Genomic DNA, 24248 nt, shown 5'->3' on the forward strand with positions numbered 1-24248 from the left:
CGGTTAATTGGGGTTTAAAAGCTGCTGTGAAGTGGTAGGAATAGACAGCCATAAAACTGTCAAAAAGCCTGGGATGAAATGTGAAGTTCAAGACTGGTGTCAGAAGTAAATGGACGGCAATGACATGTGACTGATATATCAATAAAATACTGACAAAATGCCTAATGTGCCCAAAACGTGCTGCTAGATAAAATAAATGACATTATATCTAATTCATCTATAATATTTTTATGTTAAAAGTATTCTTTGTGCATATCTACGCATTTATCTATAATCAAGGTTGCCAGATTTGCAGGACAAAGTATCATATAACACAATCCTTTAATTAAACAAGCTAATAAAAATTTATTTGTACATAAAGCATTTTAAATAGTCTTATACTGTATTCTTGTATAAACTGTTATGAATAAATAGTTTCCTTTACTGACACAAATGCATACAGAAACATTTAAAGGTAAAACACAGAGAAACATATAGAGGTATACAGAATACAGCAACATATAGAGGTAATGTTAACAATATGAAAGGCACCTATATATAAAAGACACCAACCCCCTGTGGTCCCTAGTGCATGTTTTAATTACTGACTAATCAAATGTAAGCAACATGCCTGTGACTAACTTAATAATGCAGGTTAAACAGAGACCTGGCAACTGCTTCTAGCAACACAACTGCAGATTATTTACACCTGGTATTGTGAGACATAAAACGAAATATGGGGGTGCCCAGGTGGCGCAGTGGGTTAATCTGCTAGCACACCAGTGCTGAGATTTTGAGCTCCCGGGTTCGAATCTCAGCTCTGCTACTGGTCAGCTGGGCGCCCTCTAATGCCTGCAGCAGACAAAATTGGCTTCCAGTCTGCTGGGTGGGAAGAACTGGACTAAGGGGTGTGGTTCTCAATGCTGTGTAAGGACCTTGTTACAGAAAGTGGAGGAGCGCAGAGATCTGGCCGTGGCTCTCCGTACACGAAGCCGACCTCATATGCAAATCCAAAGGATCCAAAAAAGGGAGTGTGTGTCAGGTGAATATACACCCTCCTTGAACGCCGTCAGGGTCCCCAGCAGCGGATTGGCAATGCTAAATTGAACATTTTTTTAGCTGGATCCTTGTATGAGGGAGGGAAGCGCACTTTGGTGTTGCAATGTCCAGAATGCATAACCTGCAGATGAAAGATTTATAAATAACACTCAGGGTTTCTCTGCCCTTTCCTCCCGTAGTGCTATTCCTGTGTCTAATACTACAGCAGGTAGTCCTGCTACACAACCATGACCTGTATCTATTACAGAATGTAGGTGCAGGAACAATAAGGAAGATAATTCTATTGTATCAGACGTCTGGAATGTGAGACCGGATCATGTTCCTTGCATTATAAATGTATATAATAAAGCTGCTATACCTCAGAATCAAAGCATATTGCCCAGTGTGTTTGCTCAGTGTGTGTGAGGAGCTGAGCTGTCAGTGTCGTAAAATGAGTCACCTGCTGTCAGGATCCAGTGTTCCAGCTGTGTTCAGGAATGTGTACGACTGTTACTGAATATTTATGCATCAAATATTGAAAACAAAACCAAACTGAATCATGGGATTGTGTGTCCAGTTATCATATTTCTCCTGTTATTTATTGCCATTTCCCGACGATTTATATTCATATGTATGTTTTTGTAGAAAAGCTGCAAACCTGCAAGGTTAAAAGCTATCAGATACGTTTTGCAGGTGCTTTGTTTTAAACCCCGGCTCGATATCAGTTAGCAGATCTAAGATTACAGAGACGCAAAATTGTCTCTGATCTGAACTGGAGAGAGAAAAGTTCTGGCCATGTATGGCTGTGCCACATTCTTAGGCACTTATACATTTTTTCCTAGGTAGATGCAATTGGAAATTTGGATGTATCTATTCCCATATGCATGCTGTTGACCTGCTCAATTCTACTGAAAAAAATCCTGGAATGGTTGGTATAGGAAAAATCTATAAAAAATAAAAAAAAATAGAAGTGCATTAATAATAAGTCACTCCTTAACTCTTATTAATGCACATGGTTTTGGAATAGGGAAGTTTAACACACTCATGGTCAGGTGTCCACATACTTTATATCACATAGTGTCAAATCAAGTCAAGTCAAATCAAATGTATTGATATAGTGCTTTTTACATTTACATTTCGGCATTTAGGAGATGCTTTTATCCAAAGCGACTTACAGTACTGTGACAGTATATTGTCTAAGCAATTAAGGGTTAAGAGCCTTGCTCAAGGACCCAACAGTGGCAACCTGGCAGTGGTGGTCCTTGAACCAGCCACCTTTCGATTACTAGTCCAGTACCTTAACCACTATGCTACAACTGCCCTATTTATAACAGATATTGTCTCAAAGCAACTTTACAGAATCCAGCACCGACAGACCAAAAACCCCTGTTCAGCAAGACAAGGGCGACACTGGGAACGAAAAACTCCCTTAAAATTACAGAAAGAAACCTTAAGAGGAACCGGACTCAGCAGGGACCTCCATCATCCTTGTGTGGCCTGGAGAATCATTTAAATGAACTGGACTTACACAAATCATACAAACACAAAATTAATTTAAAGTAAGAGTTATAATTAGCTAAATTAATAAACAAGCAATTAAAAGTTCTTTATTATTTAGTCCAGTCTGTGATTTTTCAGTGCAACACGCCATCTAGCAATGACATTAAAGATATCTAGTTTACCAATTTCAGGTGGGTAAACAGGTTTCTGTCAGAAACCTGCACATGCTCAGTAGACTGTCCTTTAAGTCGCATTTCCTCTATCCTCTGAGCCAGTGAATATAGTATCATCGATACAACTCATTTATTGTGTCTCTATGAATAAATTCACCGTGTTTTTCTACCCTTGTGCATTTCACCTGGATCTACTGATGCTAGACTGGATGTTTGGTTGTGTGAGGGCATGTGTGTGTACGCAGAAGGACACTTTAGGTTGTTTAATAGCTGCATGGCTGCACTTCATACAATATGTATATCTATCTTTATGTGTGGGAGTGGGGATATATGTTTTAGTGTGTATGTGTGTGTGTGTACATGCGATGCTCTAGGCTGAGTTTAATAGCTGGCCTGGCTGCAAAGTGTGTGTGATGATAAATGGCATTGTGTGATCATCATTAAGCAGCTCGCTGCCCTGGGGCATCATACTAACACACCTGCACACACACACACACACACACACACACACACACACACACACACATTTCAAGGGCAATTTCCCTGCACTCGCTGAGGGCTTTATGTATGTGGACACAGAAATGTGTGCATGAAGATGCAGTACATTAAAACCTATGGAGCATCCTCACAAACCTACATATATCATTACAGAGCGGCGGGTCAGCCGGCAACCCACACATCCCTAGCCGTGCCGCCTCGCTGGACTGTATATATGAAACTTTACAGACTAAGAGTGCTCGAGCAGGATCGGTTCCTGCCTTTATTAGCCTAATGAATATGATTATAGGGATTGGGGGAGGCATTCTTGCTCAGAGATGTCTGATGTAAGGCACTGAATTCGCAATAATCACGGTGCCAGGCTGTTTTCTTCCGATAAACTGGAGCACCTAGTCGATAAGATCCAGACGCTTCACCTGCGAGCTTCCATCAGCTGTCTTTAAAGCACATAATGGAATAAGAGGGGCATTCTCAGAAGGCATTTCAGACCATGCCGAGGCTTTCATGGCAGCTACACTGACCGTCCTTAAGGGGCAGCATTGATTAAAAAATCATGTGGAAAGTTGATCCGCTGGCCAGAAGCATGCAGACAGACAACTGACCATGAGAATTCGCACTACAGCATCCTCCATTGTTTAAGAAAGACTTTATATAATATTATGGAGGGTGTCTGTGGGAATTTGGTCCTATTTAAAAGAGTGTTTGTAATGCTGAGGCAAATAAGTTTAGGCAAAGTGTTCTCCACACCATACTTAAAAGGTCAATCCATGTCCTTAAGGATGTTGCTTTGTGCATAGGTCTTGGACATGCAGGAACAGGAAAAGGTCTTTACCCCACTGTTGGGCCCTTGAGCAAGGCCCTTAACCCTCTATGCTCCAGGGGTGCCGTAATATGGCTCTGACCCCAGCATCCAAACAAGCTGGGATATGCAAAGAAAGAATGTAGTTGTACTGTAAACCTGTATATGTATGTATGACAAATAAAGGCGTTCTTCTTCTGAGTTAAAACGTTTATTAACTTTATTTTTTCACACTGTCAGAAATGGGTGTGTCTGAAACATCTGCACTCAATAGTTAAGAGACGTGTTGAAATACTTTTGGTCATATAGTTTATGTGTCAATCAAATCTGTAAGTAAAAGAAAGTAAGAAAAATACAGTCTTCAACTTTTTAGACATTTCTGATAATTTGGCAGGAAATATTATTCCAACGCTTTTTTTTCTCACATAGCCCCTGAGAGGCATCTGCCCTGGGAATAGGCATCGCTCTTAAACAAATGGGGAGACGAGAGAGATTTGGATCGGCTGGTTGCGGCCTTCTGTGTCATAATAGGAAATTAATTGAGGACATCAGTGTGGCATTAATCATTAAAGCACTGATGCTGAGATGGCACTTTGCTGAGCACGACACACACTCGCATTAAAAGTTTGCGACGTACTCCACGGAGACAGGAATACAAGAGGGACGGCGGGGTGTGTGTGTGTGGGGGGGGGACTGTGCATATATGCGAGAAATTGACTGCGAGTGTGCAGAGACAGAAAGATGAGAGCGTGTGTGATGTACTGTGATACACATTTTTTGGGCATATAATCAGTTATGGCGTAGAAAATGTGTCTGGTGTAGTCATATAGCAGTCGCGGCTCGGAATAGAAACTGCTTTAGCTAAAAAAAAAAAAAAAAAAAGCCAATTTGGAGCCTTTCAGGCATAACAGAACATAACAGACTTTATAGCAGCACCAAATGCATGTGGACACCCCTTGCAATCGATGGGTTTGGCTATTTTAGCTCATCCATAGGTGACAGTGGCATGAAATTAAGCAAGCATTAGCATAATCTCTATTGAGAGGATGTGGGTCATACGGAATATCTTTCTACTGGGATTTTCCTACATTCTCTTCTTTCTAGCTGATCTGGTTTAGTTCATTTGATTTCTGCCCTCCTAGAGCTGCCCAGGTCAGCTTTTATGGTAATAGCGTGAAGTGTTATCGTCTAAAAGCAACACCGGCTTAGCTAAACGACCACAGAAGCTCACAGACCAGGATAATCAAGTTCTAACCCACACAGCTTGTAAAAATCAAGTACAAAGTGCCTAGTAGAAGAGCAACATAAATAAAATAAAATGACATTTATTGGGGCCCTAATGGATTGGGTTTTAATGATGGTGTGTGCATGACACACAACCCAAGATCAACATGTGCAACATCAAGCAGAGACTAACTACAAAGTCTGTGTTGAATGAAGGAGGAACAGTTCTCTGTGGCTGTGCTCTTCATTTTTAAATGTAAGTTATAAAAGCATGTACTATAATATTCTACAATTCTAAATCATTACTGGCCTGCACACAGCCGTTTCCTCCAACCCAAACAGATGATGAATTAAAACGCTGACTGTGAGTCAGAGCACACTCAAATGAAACTGAATCTCAGTTCTCATGCTTTAATTTCAGTAGTTTAAATAGCATTTCCAGAGAAGTCATGACTGTTATTGCAGCAAATAGGAACCCACTCCACAATAAGATCAGTGGGTTTTGATGTAATGTCAAAAAAGCAAATATAAACAAAAAGTCTGAGGGTCTGTTCAAAAACCTAGTAAACTGCCTTGCTGCCTACTGCCTACCTGTGCAACTGCCTAAATAAAGAGGATTCTAATAAGACATCGACTTATAAGACAGATTATTTGGATGCACTTCTAACACAGTTAGCCTCAGGCCATTCAAACCAACCGCTTCTTCTCGGGAGCATGTAGAATGACGTAAAATGTGTCTTTATATAGAGAGATCACTAGGTTTTTGGACAGACCCTGACTGTACACATACTTTTGACCAAGTAGTGGTGTCCTGATACTGTTATGTTTCTAATAATATCATGAAATCCTAACAGTGATGGGTGGTATGAGCAGAGACTAAGGGTGCAGGTGGAGTAGTGAAAGCCCTTCCCTGCTGTGGCTCCTTGCCCCCCATGGGCCATATCATATAGCACTGCTCAAGTGTTTGAGTCTTTGATGACATCATCTCCTTTATCATGCCACTTCTGACCAGCGAGGATCAAAGCTGACATTCAACATTCATCACTTTGTACACAGTTTTTACACGAATGCCCTTTCTGATGCAACCCTACTATTTTTATCGGGGCTTGGGACCAGCACTGAGATCACACTGACAAGTGCACCTTTTAATAGCTGGGCTGTTTTGGCTCCCACCACTGCTAAGATCCGGGTTTGAATCTCAGCAGGTGCTATCAGATGATCTGGGGATGAGTTTTTTTTACTTGAGCCCAGTGTTTCCAGGGAAACCGGACCCACCGTGATTATTTAATATACTTCTTGTTCATAAATCCACTGTAAATGTAGACATCTTTTGTCTTTGCGTTGGCTTTATGCAGCATTAGTTTAATTTCTATTCCTCATTGCGAACCTTCCTTAATTTTCCAAGGTTACATGATCCCTCTAATGGATTTGATATTTCAAAATTTACATTCTGAATGGGACATTTTGCAGTCTAAACGTAGCTAAATGTGTCTGAGAGAGTGAGAAAACAATAGCGTCTTTGTAACAGTAATGTGTGAATGTCTGCAGTCCACAGGCTAATTTGTTTACACCAGTAACACATTGTGAGGTTTAGAGGAGATGGGCAAAGAGAGAGAGAGAATGAGAGAAAGAGAGAGAGCGAGAGAGGGAGGAAAAGATATACAGACAGAGGCAGACTGAAACAGCCTAACGCAGACGCCTCTAAACAGATTTTCATTCAATTTGTCTGAGCTGTGAAGTTTACATGGCTCATAAATTATATACCATATCAGGCAACACACACTTTCCTGATGCATTCTAATTTACAGCATGTAAAATAAAATTCAGTAGATGGATTTGCATCATATTCCTTTCAACACCTGGTAGTTTATTGGGAAAAAGAGAGTCTGTTCACTTATCTCTCATGCATAGAAACCCCCCCGAACATCAGGAATCAGTGGAATTCAGTCGGCCATGAAATGTCCTCTAATCGACCTGCTGTTTAAGCTCCAGCACACAGGCCAATAAAAGCTCCATCAGAGACCAGAGAGACAACAGGGGAATGGTTGTTTCCCTTCTGTGTGGCAGAAATGTGTGCCAGAGTCTGTCCTTCACCTACTGACACTCAACCCAAAAATATGGGAAACTGTAGCCCCCTCCACCTCGGTCTCATCGATCGAAGTAAAAATGGAAGAGATGGAGGAATGAGGACGGCTGACTCCGCATGCTTCCTGCACGTGGACGCTGGGGAAACCAACGCAAAACAAAATGCTTACTGGCCTAAACGAGAAGCCGGGGTGCGTGACAGCCTTTTAATTGCTTCATTACCGTAATTAATTTGCTCTCTTTTCAATTAGCGCTGGGGACATTGTGATCTGTTTTTTTGTTGATGTTTTCCAGCTGATTTCTTTCACCTCGCTTCTCTTCGTTCTCGCTGTAAATGTTCCTCTGAGAGAACTTAAAAACAGTAGCAGACCAAGCTCTAGAGCTCCAGATGGTTTGCTTAGCAAACTGCAGCTGGATACAAGCAGAATGGAAAAAAACCCCTCAGTCTGCAGATACAGCGAGTGAGATTTTGGATATTCAGATACCATATTACCAAGGATGACCAATGACATGGGATTGCAGGGGGTCCTACAAGAAAAAAGTGCCAAAATCTGCCATATTCGCAAAAAATAATAATATATATATATAAAAAAGGGAAAGAATTCAGGCATATTTGCAAAAAATCTATTTCAAAAAAGGAAAAAATCAAGAATATTTGACCCACAGAATAGAAAAAAAATTCAGTTGCACAATGCTTTGGTGAATAAATATATTATAAGTAAATAATATGCTCCCTAGGTTGTGGCAACAACTGGGAAAAGATCTTCCTGTTACTCTGTGAACTAAACACATTCACAACGACGAGTTTGGTGTGGAGGAACTCCACCTGCCTGCACAGAGCAATGACCTCAACCCCACTTCATCTTTGGGTTAAATTAGTACATATTCGTTTAAAATCTGTCCCTGACAACTCACTTGCTCTTTTGACTGAGAATCTATTGCATAATCTTGTAAAAGCCTTCCCATTCTTATGTGTGGGGATAAGTGGATAACAGGGTAAGTGAATGACTACATTCCCTGTGTTGGATCGGCACTTGAATGTATTCTAACACAACAATGGTAAAACAGTTATTGAAGATAAATAAATAATACATTAATTAATTATTTAAAGAGTAAAACACAGGATTCTGTCATTTGAATCACACTCGCAGGGACGCAGCCAATATGAGCATTTTCTATGGCTCATCCTACCCCTGGCCGGCTGATAAAGCATAATGTTTTCACTGAAAAAAGGTAGCAAGAAAGGACAGGAGAGAGTAAAAGAGACCACTCACTGCCCTTCTACACCTTTTCTCATTCTCTATACTGTTTACTGGCCTCAGTGCAAAAGGCATAAAGGACGTAATGACTTTATGCCCTTCAAAGGTTGTCAATAAATTCTCTCTCATAAAAGATGCAGTCGACACACACTGCTTTGGTAAACAGTAATCATATCGGCTGCCACCCGGGTCACACTGACTAACGCGTGTCTTTCCCATGTGCACTGTCTCAATTTAGATGTCTCAGTAAATAAATAAATAAATACGAATGGTCTGACCATCGATGGTATGGACGCAGCTTACAGTTCATTGCTTTATTGTAAAAGGCGGGAGGGTGAATGCGGCTGTATTTATGAAATAAATGGTTTAGTTTACATTTCTGCAGGGCTTTTTGATCTAGATAAAAAAACCTTTTTGGAATTTGGCACATTCAAGGCTATTAGGTGCAGAAAATCATGGACAAACAGAATATAATATTCATATGACCAAAAGTATGTGTACACCTGACCATGAGCATGTTGAACATCCATTTCAAAACTATGGGCATAATAGTGGATTTGGTTCCACCTTTGCAGCCATTTTGAAGTGTGCCTGTGGGCATTTGTGCCTATTCAGTTAAACGAGCATTTTAGAGGTCACACATTGATGCTGGACGACCTGGCTCACAAGTGACATTCCAATTAATCTCGGAAGTTAATTATATAATAATAATATGAAGAGAACATAATTATATATAAAAACACAGGTGTACATCAGATCACTGACTGGAATGAAATAATCCAGAACCATGGACAGTGTTTCCTGTCCTGTGTTGTTGAGCGCATGGGGATCACATAGTTTTAATGCTTCTCACATTAGCGCTAACCTGCTGTTAGTGTACTCAGATTGTTCTGTGCACAGTTAGAGTATTATTGACAGCTATTCATTTGTGAAACCTGAGCTCAAGTGATTGCTCTGCTGGATAGGAACGTATTGATCGAGTGAAGCGGCTGGAGCTGAAGTAATCATGTCTAAAAGCCATGTGTCAATCGACTGTTAGCTTCCTTTAATTTCACCTCGCTTCCAGTAATCATACATACACAATCTCTCTCTCTCTCTTTCTCTCTCTCTATATATATATATATATATATACTGTATATAGCATGTACGCAATGATCAGATGTTCAAATGCCAGATAAAGCTTCATGAAATAGAGAAGAGCTGCATCTGCAAATGGAGAAAATCTGATATTGAATGTGATGAAGGAGTCTGATGTGGTGGGGGAGCAGCCATGGCCGTACAGTTCAGGTTCAGGTCTGTACTCTCGGTGTGATCAATCGTGTCCTCCAGACGGGCCGAGTGGAGAGAAAACCCAGCCTAAATCTATAACCTGTCCCTGCTTTATGATTTTTAGGGTTTTTATAAATGCTTTTCTTAAGATGATGCTGTTTCACTGGTATATTCGATTCCATAATGTAATTTATATAAATACACATTAGCCTATAATTTGTCATATTTTAACATTTAGCTTTGCATTGTCTCTTCTTATTTACATTAGATCAGACATTTTTTGTAAAATCTTTGAAAACAAATCTAATACACTTTTCCACTGATTAAGTTTTGCTTGTTGGACGCCTGGTCAGGTTTACAGCACCACTGAGATTCCAGCTCGAGGGCTCAGGCTCTCAGTGGTAGTGGGCGAGGACATTAGACCTCTGCACCACCCGAGCACCTCACTGGTGGAGTTGAGCTATTTTAGTTCTTCAGCATGGGGCTTTAATTCTGCCACACTGAGAAGCATTTCAATTAAGCTTGTGTGTAAATTACGCTGGTCTACTATCGCTGGGATTCAGGGTTTGAATCCCCAGTGATGCTATCAGCATCTGAGAAGGGGGGGTGGGTCTTGGTGGCCAAGGCCTATCGATGGATTGGTGTTCTGTCCGAGGTGTGTTACTGCATTGTGCTCAGTGGGAAAACATGAAAATATAAAGAAAATGTAAAGAAATAAATAGTAAAGAGATCAGCCGTAACTAACAGGCTACATTGATGAAGTGTTTCATGAGAATCTAGTCTGTCAAAACCATAACAGTGCATGCTTTTAAAAAATGTGAACACGGATACTATGTATAAGCCCAAGAAAGCTAATCGCAAGGCATTAAATAACAATAACAATAACAACAATAATAATAATTGTTATTATATAGCTTCAGATGACAACAGACAAAAGTGAATAAGATATTTTGGCTATTTGTATTTAATAAGAGCTTTTTTTTTATACTTTTGCTCACACATGCAAAGTGAGCCAACTTTGTTCAAAACACAACCGGTCTCATTAGCACACAGTCTTTTTATTACAATCTTTGTGGGGGATTTTATTGTAAATCTGTGCATTTACATAATCCTACGACTCCACATTAACTTAACCTCTAAACAACACCGAGGATGTAATATTAAACCAATAAACCGAGCATATTAAAAAAAATTATTAAATTACTTTTAACACACAACTTAAGTAGCTTACGGACATTTATTTCTTTTATTTTTATAATAATGCAAGAATTTATAAGCATGAACAATATGTTTGTTGCCTCACCAAGCTCACCCTTTGACTCAATGTCCTTTGTTCCATTATTATATACTGTATTATTACTGTATAACTGAATAATAAAAAGGTCATAGGCTATATTAGGAAAATATGTGAATTTTAGACACAGAATGCATTAGAATGGTGGGGTTTCTTATTGGCTAATATGTAGTGAAAACACTGGCTGCTACAATACAAATAATTAAAGCTCAGTGGTTCTGGTTCTTCTTGTCCCCTGTGTACAAAGAGGGTCCATAAAGACAAGTTTGGTGTAGTGACCCTCCACACAGAGCCCTAATCTCAACCCCTATTTAAGATCTAATTAAGATTTAGTCACTCTGAAGGCCAAACTTATGTCATGTAGTCAGCTTTTTGTCCACTATTTGTATAGTTTTTTACAACAGAGGTTATTTTTCCTTGTGTGGCTTTATCTCATGTTACATAGAAAGCAGTTACACTGCTGACACAATTCACCAGAGCAGACATCTCATCTTCTACTCCCTGGCTTAGGTTCTTACCATTCAAACAGCTATATGATGAAGATCAGATAATGTAGACAGATGGAGGGGATGAGCATAATGGGTGAACATAACTTCAGAAAATGATGTGATTAATATAAAGATGACAGGAATAATGGGTGGTAAAAATCACTGTAAATTTTTACTCATTGTACTGGAGCGAAATGGCAGAAGCAGAGACAGGCTAATTATTTGTCCTAAAGAAGCACTGAGATGAAGCAGACATCTTACCTGGAGCAGCCAGTAACATCTGCGGTGAAAGGTGGGGATGATGGAGGAGTGGACGTAGCACCCATAGAGACACTGTAAACAAAACACACAAAGGTTAGCAAACACTAAATAAACTAAACAAACATTACTAGATAGATTGAAGCTTGGCGAGCGTGGATAGCGAGTGTTTGATGAGATTCAAGTATAGGCTTTTGCTGGGCAACTGAAGGATATTTAAAGACTTGACCCAAAGCCGCTTCAATGGTGTTCTGGTTGTATGCTTGGGTCATTGTCATGTTTGGGTCAAGCCCCGCATTGAATTGAACTGCCACCCCAGTCTGAGTTGCATGTGGGCTGCATTTGTTCTTTCCTTATTTCTCACTAATTCTGCATTATTCCTGTCCTTGGAATTAAGAAGCACCCCAACAGCAGCGCTGCGTCCAAAATCGTAGTATGCGCAGTAACCGACTGCATCTTTTTACCTGCACAATGCAGGTTCATATGTGGATCAGTTTTGTGTACGGAGAGACACACCCTGATCACATTATTCCCTGTCTTTGTGCAGGCGCCATCAATTGGCCTGCAGAAATCCCCTCCGGCACCCTCCCTGGAACAACAAGCCAATCATTGTTTGTGTAGGCGCCCAGCCTGCCGGTCGGTAGCAGAGCTGAGATTCGAACCGACGAGTTCGAGATGTCACTTCTGGTGTGCTAGCGTGTTTTACTGCTGCGCCACTTGAGCGCCCACAACCGTGAATTTTCCCAGTGGTGAGGGACCCACTTTGATGATCAGAATACACAGGTTACTAAAGATGCTAAATGAATGCATATGTGCTCATACAGTTAGACAACTAGAAACGTCATGCAGGTCTGAAACAAAAATGTCCCAGATGTTCCGACTCTCTGGTCTACACAATACAGTCTGTCCGTGAGCGCTTGGTGTCCTTCCTAGCTAGAAGATATTTAATGCTGTTTGTAGCTGGGAAATATGCGAGAGGCCAGCCGAGCGAGCCGCCGCTCATCTTCAACAGACACCGCGTTACGGGAATTAATTGAATACACGGGATGAGGTTTCATGGACGAGGCTCCCACACATCACAGCACGTTCAGCCGCTTAGAAAATAGAAAGTGTGTAAATGGAAACACTCGCTTCTAAATATACACCCAGACGCACTGAGAAACATGGTACAGATTTATGGAGCAGATCCGGAAGGAATGAAGGTACATTGTCAGTGCAGTGTGAATTAGTGTAACACAGAAATGAACACACACACACACACAGTCTGTCAGTCTGTTGGACAGGTGCTGGGGTTTCGCTTGAGTACACCTCTCTAGATGTGCGAGACTGAAATCAAAACATCTTCATGAAGCTTTTATTTATTTATTTACTCACTATTATGGAATCATATTTCATTCTTATATACAAGCTCAGCACACATTCACACATGACGTCTGATGATCCACCTCGCAACGTACAAGTTAAAGGACCTGCTGATGATGTCCTGGAAACGGATATCCCAGGAGAATTTCAGATGTCTTGTGGAGTCCAGGTCTCAGTGGGTCAGAACAGTTTTCTAAGCATTTTGTGCAGATGGTTCTAATGTCTTATATGTATATGTAGCAGAAAACTACACATACACACATAATATCTGTGTTTTTATGAATAACTGTACACTTTTCAGAGCTGTTCATTGTTGCTAATGAATATATTACAGGTGAGTAAATGCTCAATTGACAATACATGCAAAGGACACACACAAATAATGTATAATTAACATCTCAGCTTGGTTGATTGTTTTTTAATAACCATGGGGTGCTTGGATTGTGACTACTACATGGTATGTGGTGGTAAATCTGATATATTTTAGTCCTGTTGGTAGATCAGTGGTTTAAGAGGATAAAATAATGCTATTCTGTTTACACTATTTAAAAGCGCAGAACTGATGAATAAATAAGTAATTGAAACTAACTAAATTAAATCTGCACACACAAACATGTCCAATAGTCTCAACCTTGCCCGTGTCCTCTTTCAGTGGCGCGATGCTGGCTGTGTGGGAATGTTTGGTAACACTGTGATTAAGAAATGACAGCGTCAGAGGCTATTATTTGCCGTCTAGGCCCTAGACAGATGCCAGAGTCTCACATGCTGAGCAATTAAAGCCTAATTACATTCACACGATTAGATCAGCCGCAGCATGGTGTCTGAGAACAGCTCGTACACACAGTAACACATCTACACAGATGGACGTACGCATGCATACACACACACACACAGTCACACACACAGAGCATCCAAGGTGCCTTTCCTTCCCGTACCATGCTGAGGGTAACATCTACAGTTTCCTTATTTCCATGGCTTATATTTCAGCTGAAACATTTCAGCATGGTGTGACAGATTAGCCCTGTTTAGCAGTTGGGCTTATCCATGTTGAAACATCACAACTGAAAAAGCACAGGTCATGACCTCTAGTGCAGACTCAAAGCTTTCTAATGGTGTCCCCATGTTCTTGGTTTTTAATTTTTTTTTAACAAACTAGCATTTCATAATTTTAGTAGAAAGGTTTTTAATTCAGTTTTAAGTTTTTCTTGCATCTTTGACAATATCAGCTATGTGAAGTGCACTTTTCCTTTTTTATTGAACTGTTTAATGTTATGTAATGATCTGCATGTGCTGGAATACAATATGCATAAACTAACAGCAATAAATTAGATTTATTTGGCAGCATTGTGATTGTGATTAGACTTACACATTCCCCAGGAAATGTTGCTGATTCCTGCTAAAATCATTGATGCAAAAATATGAATATGCCATACAATTTACCATTCCCAAAACTTCTTGGATTTCTGATCAGAACAACAAGGCACACTGCACAAAGTTCACTAGAAGCACTACATTTTCACAATGCACTACATTTCCCATAATGTCCCTTAATCCTTCCAATAGCATAGGCAGCTACCACTTTTAGTCAGAGTTCCCATGTTCTTGGTTTGTTATTCTTTTTTGTATGTAATAGCAAACCAGTTTTTGTACTTGATCTAATAATGGTGTAGATACGTCAGTCAAACCATTTACTGAACTCATGGTCTGCACTGAAACAATCTTACCAATCTAAACGATTCTGTACAGCTCTTAATTTCTGGTCTCCATAGCATCTGAAGCAGGAGAACACAGAACATTTGTGCCACACTCGACTTATTCATTAAGAGAAAACTCTACAGATCGAGTTGAACCATTTCAACAATCGACCAAACACTCGACAAATTCCAAAAAAGAAACACAACCAAACACACACGCCAAACAGGAACAGAAACAACTGAACCCTGATGGCAAAGAGCACAAATGTTTTCTGCACAGCCCAATTGTCATCAGAACTGAATCACAACTAAGACTTTGGCATCAGTCAGAACAGATTTTGGACAGGCTATTTCCTCCGCTACGTAGGTCAGGTGACTTCAGAAAGACCTTATCCCTCAATTGCTTGGACTGTATTCATGCACAATTGAAAGTTGTTTTGAATAAAAGCATCTGCTATATTTTGTGAATTATAAATTTGGCTCTTTGAAAAAGAAATCAGTCTGTACTTGTGTTTTCTACAGGGCTTTCTATAGGGCTCAGTGGTCAAGGTAGAAGTTTAAATCCTGGCTTCACCAATCTGCTGCAGATTGGAAATTACTCTGAACCCTCAAAAACTGCTTATTTGTACATTGAGTAAAAGCATCTGACAAATAAATTAAGCAAAACTAGTTGAATAAAATGTATTGTAAGTGTTGTGTCTTGTATCATTTAAGTGAAATGACCTTTTCATGTATTTTGCTTGCATTTGGTGGCTGCAGTTTTTCAGTGGTAGTACTGGAGTTTGAGTACTGACTGGAATTCTCAAATGATGGTAATCTCAGCCATTTGTGCCAGCAACTGCGTAACCAATTTACTGACCAAAAAAAGTTCTAATTCAGTACTAAAATAATAAAATTGAAGGCTATTTTAAATTGTAATTGCTTTCATGCTCCTAAGAGATGAGACTGAATCGCCCACATTAGTCTGTGATTAGATTTTGCGAGTATGGTAAATGCAGAGATTTAACTCCAGCACGTACAGCTTCAATGTTTTATTACTCTGGTTGGAAGGTCTCTGTTGGTATGGTAGAACTGGCCTTCTGCTTCAAGCTGCTCCTTATTGATTGGCTTTAATTAACTGAGTCAGATGCTACAATTATTTCTTGGTTGGTAAAATAGATCTGACGCACAGGCAGGAAAAGTTTTCGACCGACAGAACAAGCCTATAAAAGAGAACAGTCCGGGGTCAATACTCTCATGTAACATGCAGTTTGTTAAAGATAATAGAATCAACTTTAGACTGATGTATAAAATGAACTCAACTAAGCTGCCTGGTAACTAAGGTTTGTCTGGTTCTTGCCTACAGCTCAGAATTAAGGGTTCAAATCTAATGAACAGCATGTCACTTCCAACCAGAATCCTACAATATTCCTCAAGGGCAGTTGTAGCCAAGTGGTTAAGGTATGGACTAGTAATCAGAGGTTGTTGTTTCAAGCCTCACCATCGCCTGGTTGCTACTGTTGGGCCCTTGAGCAAAACCCTTAACCCTCAATTGCTTAGATTGTATACTGTCACAACTCTAGGTAGCTTTGGATATAAGTGTCTGCTGAATGCCAAACATGTAAATGTCAATTTAGGTCCAGCAGACAACTGATCAATCCTAATTTTCACTTGAGATGTGTGAAGTAGTTTATTTAGCTTCAAGTTTTTCTTGCATCTTTGATAATAGCAGCTATGTGGAATGCAGTTTTTCCTTTTTTATTTATCTGTTTAATGTTATTAAATGATCAGCATGTGCTGGAATACAATATGCATGAATTAATGTAAATACAATAGACTTTTTTGCACTGGCATGAATAGACTCTATTTAAACATGCCCCAGTAAATTGTTGCTGTTTCCTGCTAAAATCATGAAAGTTAAAAAAAATGCCATAAAGCTTTCTGACAGAACACATTTCCCATAATGTCCCATTATATTTCCAATAGCATGAGCAGCTACGCTTTCATTTAGAGCCACTTTTCACATGGAATAATAAACATACGTTAATATTTAAAAGAAACTCAGCCATGCAGCAGACGGGATAATGATAGCTCAGAGCTGTATGTTTTGGCTAGACAATGTCATATTAAATTAGGAACTGCAGTAGGAACTAATTACAGGGTTCTGTCACATTTTCAATGAACCTCGTGTATTTCAGAGGAAGAATTGTGGATGCAGTTTTGACGAATGGTGCTGCGAAACTAAACACACTGTCTGGTTTATTTGTTCAATACAGTGTACATACACAAAATTAATGAATGTAATTAATAACATTTTCTTTAGTGTTAATTTGTTCTTTATTTCACATCTATGGCAGAGTAGCATCCACTTTAGTGTTAAATCACTATATTTGTTTAGTTTAGTGCCCCTGTAATTGATTGGCAAGCAGAGAGGTACAGCTGTGCCCATCTTAATTTCATGTGTGCCCCAATACAACAAGTGTTTTTTTTTGGAAACACTTCTGTTTTTCAGACTTGTGTTTAACATATATAATATTAATATTAAAAGTCTACAAGAGTGCAGTGCTGTTTATTTTTGGCATCCCTCTAATTTAATGGGTTTCAACACTGGGGTCGGGAACCCACGCTGGGTTAACAGATGTTTTAAAGATAAAATGTTTTTTTTTTTTATCCTTTTATGATTTTATTAGCTTAGGAGGTTTATTCAGATTTAATCTTTCCTCACATCTATGAGACCAGATATGAAAAATACAAGCAAGAATACATAAATAAGTAAATAAATAAATATTAATTACTCAACAACACAGTCACTGGCCAAAAAAGAATGAAAATCTTAATTCTAGTTCATATGGGGCCTCCATATCAGGACTTGAAACCATTATCAGCAGGTAGACAGTTCCATTATACAGCCAAAAGATTGTAGACGCCTCTTGCAAATACAAATATAGGTGTTGCAGCGACACCCATTACTAACAGGTGGACAAACTCAAGTGATTTAAAATAAATATGTTTTAACATAAATCATTCCTGTTCCAACATGACTTGTTCCCTGTGTACAAAGTAAGGTTCATAATGATATGGAGGAAAACCATACACTCATAGCAAAATGTATTTGACAACCTAACCAATCAATATAGAGCAATACAAAGTCATGGAGACCAGAGGCCACAAGTTTGGAGCCTGAGGTTCAAGGTCTCTACATGTAAAAATGAACTGTGTCAGCAGAAAAATTCCACCATACTTAAAACATGGGAGTCATGGGAGAGTGGAGACAGGGGCTTTACGATGCTAATCAACAGTGACAGATCCTACAGAATTTCATGAAGACATGTCCTCTGACTGCATTAGAGGGAACGAGATATGCATGTTTGTGTGTGTGTGTGTGTGTGTGTGTGTGTGTGTGCCAGTCACGTCTACGCCAGAGTAAAGACATGCTGTCCGTGGATGTTAATGGAAGCTCGTAGGAGGAGCTGGGCGAAGGGCCAAAGACATTAAGTGGAATTGAATTCCTCCAAACCAGCCTCAATCAGCAGGTTTTATCAGGTTTGAGTTACCCCCCCACCCCGTCTTCTTCTGCTCTCTGACGGTTTTAGGATTAGTGGCTAAGGCGTGACGTCATTCGGAATAAAGAGTAAAAAAGAACGCCGGGGGAAGCAGGTGTCTAATCTTTCCGCAGAGGCTGAGTGTGAATTGGCCAGCGATAGCGGTCAGAGAAAGGAGGGCGGAACGAAGGAGCGGGGCTGGGCACGAGCCGTGCTGAATATGCTGTCGTTACGTTAATACCTGAATGAGGTGAACAGAATGCTGATGAAGCAGCAGAGACGATCTTGCTTTCTTTTCTACTTTTATACAGACCTTACAGAGAGGGTTATTTCATGTTGCTTCGTATTATTGTCTATGGGTTTTGGAATAGGGTGTCCAACAAGCTCAAGGTCAGTTTTTGATATGACTGTGACTTTCAACCATCTAAGATTAGAGAGTGGGGCTTGGGCCTGGATTTAAATATCTTTTTTTATTACATATATTAATTTGAATATTTTTTGGCACTACAGTGTCTATCATGCTAGACCACCACTATTGTTATAGGCTGGGTGTCTACAGAGGCAGGTGGATGGTAGAAGCTTTGTGATGCATTGGCGTTCTCTTTAGAGGTATTCCTGCCTTGTGTCTAGTGTTTCTTGGTGGAGCCAGGCCAATCATAAACTTCTCACACCTTTAAACAAAAACCATCATCTAATAACCAATGGCAGGGCAGTTTTTTGTATTGTATTATAATATACAGGTAAACAGAGCAAAATGACCAGGGCAGGTGCTAAGCCATGAGCCCACCAAAGCCCACTAGGGAGAATAAGATCCTTTAAGGGGGTTCCTGACTAATGTCACAACAGAACAAGGACTGCATTTGAGCCTTACTATATACAGACATTTTAAGCAATATTTTATTAAAAATTATTAGGAAGGATTGAGAATCTTGTTTTAAAAGAACAGAACCCATTGAACTTACCAAATTCCTGTGGGACAGGTTAATGGTACTGGTAATGTTTTTGAATGCTACAATCTGTGACCCAAAGATCCAACCTGAGATCCTGAAGCTGTGCGGCACCAACATTTCTTTTCTCGGAGAGTAGTTTTATCAGTGGAGTGTTATTTTGAGGTTTCCACTAATTAACAAATCATCAGGACTAAAGATCCCTCTTTAAAACTCTTCAGGATTGCCCAATACCGACCTGTCTGAGAACTGGTGACTGGTGGAGGAAATGAGCTTTTCTGCTGGCAGAGTGAAATGGCGCTAATGTCTGTCATGGAAAAAGTCGTAGCAAAGTTATTTCCCATACCAGTGCTAAACTGAGTCTGCCTTACTTTGTTTTTGTAGATTCAGAAGTTAGAAAGAACTTACTGGTATAGTTTTTTGGCAAAGAGCAGAAAAGGTGCCAGCTCCCCCTTACTGGCTCTGCAGAGCTTCGGGTGATCAATTAGGAAAAGCTACTTCCAACCTCAGTGGCTGCGAACCCATAAATCACAATTAAAACATTCACAGGTCTGACCCCTAAATTATCTGTCTGCCGGGTAATATTCCCACGGCTCCATCTGAGAGGAAGGGACCAGACAGGAGCGCACCAGGAAGAAAGTAGGCCGAGGAAAGGTGTGGAGGGAGAGCGCAGGAACAGGGAGAAAGATAAAGAGGGCGTGTGAGCAAAGAGGACGAGAGCAGACTGTTCCTAAACTACTTTACTGTCATTGTTGATGCTTTGGCAAAGGGGGAAGGTCATAAAGAGTGAGGAGTCTTTATATTCCATTGACACAAGAGGAGGGATGGAAAACACATTTCTTTCTGGTCCTGGGCTCAGATGCTGATAAAACGGCTATTTGTATTCCACAGACATTCAGAGCTTTGGCCTGCAGATCTGTAAACACGGGCCCCTCCGAGTTGCTTAATCTTCAGCTACACAAATTTAAAAGGGAGGAAAAGAGAGAGTGAGAGAAAGTGGCTCGGTTCAGGGAACGTACGCCAGGTCACCGGCTGATTGATTATTATAGCCAGGTTGGTTTGTTTGTGAGTGTAATTGCACACTTCCGTGTTGGCTGGCGGGGGCAAACGTATCAGGACTTGAAACCATTATCAGCAGGTAGACCGTTCCATTATACACCCAAAAGATTGTGGACGCCCCTTCCAATTACAAATGTATGTGTTGAAGTGACACCCATTACTAACAGGTGGACAAACTCAGTGATTTAAAATAAACGATAGGCTTCAATGTTGTGGCAATAATTTAGGAAATCATTCCAGTTCCAACATGAGTTGTTCCTCTGTGTACAAAGTAAGGTTCATAAAGACATGGTTTGGCTAGTATGGTGTAATGAACCCCTCTGAACACTTACTTATTCGACACCACGATCGTGCCTGACCTTCTTTTAACTGCATGGGCTTGCATTCCCACAAACACACTCCAAAATCTTGTGCAAAGCTTTCCAGATAAGTGGAGACCATATTCCCCAAATCGAGGACTTCATATTACATTTACATATTTAGCAGATACTTTTATCCAAAGTGACTTACAATTATCATTGAATAGAATCAGAGCAACTGAGGGATGGGAGCCTTGCTCAAGGGCCCGACAGTGGCAACTTGGAGGAGGTGGGGCTTGAACCGGCAACCTTCTGATTACTAGTCAAGTACCTTAACTGCTGAGCTACCACTTGCCTATGGTTCTGGAATAGGGTGTCCAACAGGCTCAAGGTCAGGTGTCCACATAATTTTGAAATGACTGTGACTTTCAGCCACCCAAGGCTGAAGGGTGGGGCTTGATCCTCGACTTAAATATCCATTATTTTTTTTATTACATTTATTCATTTGAATATTTTTTGGCACTAAGTTGGTGCAGTGGTGTATCATGGTAGCCCACCACCACTGCTATGAGCTGGGTGTCAACATAAACAGGTGGATGATTGAGGTTATGCAATGGATTGATGCTCTGTTTAGGGTATTCTTGCCTTGTGTCCAGTGTTTCCTGGTGGAGCTGGGCTCACCGTGACCCTGACCAGAATAAAGCAGGATAAAAAAGTCAGTTTTTAAATAGATTACCAGTAAAGAACTGTAGGCTTATATAATCGTCTCACATCTTTAACCAGAAACCATCATCTAATAACCAATAGCAAGATTTTTTGTATTGTATTGCATTATACAGGTAAACAAAGCAAACTGCCCAAGGCAGGCCCCAAGCCATAAGCCCACCAAAGCCCACTAGGGGTAATAAAATGCTTTTTTATTTAGTTCCTGACTAACGTCGCAACAGAACAAGGACTGCATCTGAGCCTCAATATATACATAAATTTTCAGCAATATTTTATTAAACATTGTCAGGAAGGATTGACGTGTGTGATATTTGTGTCAGATTTGACTGATGTTTGTCATTTTATAGACACAATAAACTTCGCCTGCACAATTTACTGCTTCCTAAATTCTCATCTATGCACTTTATTTTTCTTACATATGCCCAGCTGCAAAACCCCCATAAAACGATTAAGGCAGGGGGAGGGGTGGATTTATAACCTTCAGTGTAATATTTACTATTATGTGATTGTAAAATTGAGAATAAGAACTCATGAATGCCTTAGCGTGTGTTATTGTGGTCATTGAGCAGTGATGTTAAGTCTTGATAAAAGGTTCCTGGTAGCTGTACAGTGCACACACACAACACAGTTTAAACATACACACGCTTGAGTGGTTAGCATGTGTGTGATGGCTTAGATGGCTTAGTGGAGCATGGATGATCTGGACAGAACAGCACCTGTCAGTATTCATCGCTCATGGTCATGGTCGTCATGTCCCCTCCCACACACATATCTGACTTGGAGAAAACAAACGCTGCCCAATTACGCTCAGCTCTCCAGCTCCAATCCAGTATAAGGAACAAGATTTGTAAAAGATTATTCCAAATCCATGTGCATTAATATGCAATTGATCCAACGTTTGCTGCTCTTGTGGAAAGGCTTCCTACTAGAGTCTGAAACATGACTTTGGAGATTTACTTGCATTCAGCCACAACAGCATTGGTGAGGTTGATCTGATGTTGGGTGATGATCTGAGCACTTCTTAAAATACTTTCCTTTTTTTTTCTGGTCCCACTGTGGTATACAAGAAGGAACATAAAGCCTCCACATGGGGGCATTCATGTACAAGTTTATTTCATTTTGTGCCTGTTAAAATTTGTTGATTTAATTATTATTTTTCTCTATGACCCATTTTTTTGGCTCACGACCCACGCAAGGGTCACAACCCAGGGTTTGAAAAACCTGGCTTACAAGACACGTGTGTGACTATTCCAGGTATTTCCTTATGGAACAGTTAACAGATTAACTACACCTATTTACAACTTTTCCAGTTAACTTTTTCTGACATGTAATTTGGTACCAGAACAAAGTCCAACCACTCATCCTTAAATTTACACCCCCCGAGTATAAAATAAAATAAAAAACAAACTGGCAGACAAAACAAACCCAAAAAAAAAACAAATCAAAGCAAACCACACCCATCTTCTCCCAAACAAAAGACAAGGAGAGTGTAATTAAAAACAAACACGGCAATGCCAGCACTGAGACACACACGTGAATGGAGTTAATCGATCTCAGTCGACGCCAAGCTTTTGTAAGACACCGGCGCAGAAAACCGACACCAGGAAGGGAGAGAACAGTGGTAGAATAAAAAAAGAGAAGAGAAAAGAGCTTTCCGCTCCATTACACATGGGATTACAGCCAATCCCTTTCAGACGAGGCATTGAGGAAACTTACTTGTATTCTCTAGTTTCTCTCGCTTTGCATCACAATGTGGCGGCTACCTAATCAAAACTGAGCAGGGCTGGGGGGGGGGAAAAGATGACAAAACTCAGAGAAAGTATGACAATAAATAAAACAGCACAAACGTACACGATGATGCATTTAGCTTCTGTGGTTTCTCCAGTAGTCTTTTAATTTCTGTTTTTTACATCTGAAGAGGTTGAGGCAGCAGTTTAGTAAATCTGGCCACCACCATGACAGCTTCATGCTTATGAGTTCAAAGAAGGTTGTACCAAATACCAGCGCACTAATGATCTTGACATACGTGTCCTTTTCTTCATTCCTGTGCCCTTGAGGATGCCACGTAACCTTTCACTTTAAAGGTAAAAACATATTAACGTGACTCTCCATCTCTCTCATTTTACATTTACATTTTCAGCATTTAGCAGACGCTTTTATCCAAAGCGACTTACACAATGAGCAATTGAGGGTTAAGGGCCTTGCTCAGGGACCCAACAGTGGCAACTTGGTGGTGGTGGGGCTTGAACCGGGAACCTTCTGTTTACTAGTCCAGTACCTTAACCACTGAGCTATTACTGGCCCATCATCTCATACCAACAACATGGAAATTTCTACTGACCTGAGATCAGTGTTGTGGAATCATAAGGACTGATGTGAGCAGCTGCTGGTTGGTGTTCCATTCTAACCACTAAAATACCCAAAATACCTAAGAGGACCCTCAGGTGAGGTAGCAGTCTAATATGCTAGTCTATGCTAGACTCGAGTTTGAGTCTTAGCGATGCTACCGGCCTCAACAGACAAAACTGACCATGTCTGGGGGGAAAGGGGAAATAACTACATTAGGAAAAAGGATAAAGAAAAACCATTATGCTTTAATATTAAATATTTAATTCTAGCCTTACTATTATACCAGTATACAGTAATTATCTATAATAACAGGGCAGCTATACACAGTGTGTATCATTATTATACTCTACTAGGGAATAAAAGAAGTAAAGAAACCAAAAAAAAACAAGATTCATAACAGCAATTATCAGCAGGGATTCCATGACCA

General features: G+C 40.1%; 1 protein-coding gene across 6 annotated transcripts in view; it reads right to left on the reverse strand.

The window, feature by feature from the left end:
- LOC134301560 (calmodulin-binding transcription activator 1-like) overlaps window positions 1-24248 on the reverse strand; it is a 244027-nt gene that overhangs the window by 37811 nt on the left and 181968 nt on the right. For all 6 annotated transcript variants that reach the window (XM_062986318.1, XM_062986317.1, XM_062986316.1 and 3 more), the window contains one exon: window positions 11868-11939. In XM_062986318.1, the coding sequence (XP_062842388.1) occupies window positions 11868-11939 (72 nt within the window). The remainder of the gene's footprint in view (window positions 1-11867; window positions 11940-24248) is intronic.

This window comes from Trichomycterus rosablanca, chromosome 24, assembly GCF_030014385.1.
Source record: "Trichomycterus rosablanca isolate fTriRos1 chromosome 24, fTriRos1.hap1, whole genome shotgun sequence".
Lineage (NCBI taxonomy): Eukaryota > Metazoa > Chordata > Actinopteri > Siluriformes > Trichomycteridae > Trichomycterus > Trichomycterus rosablanca.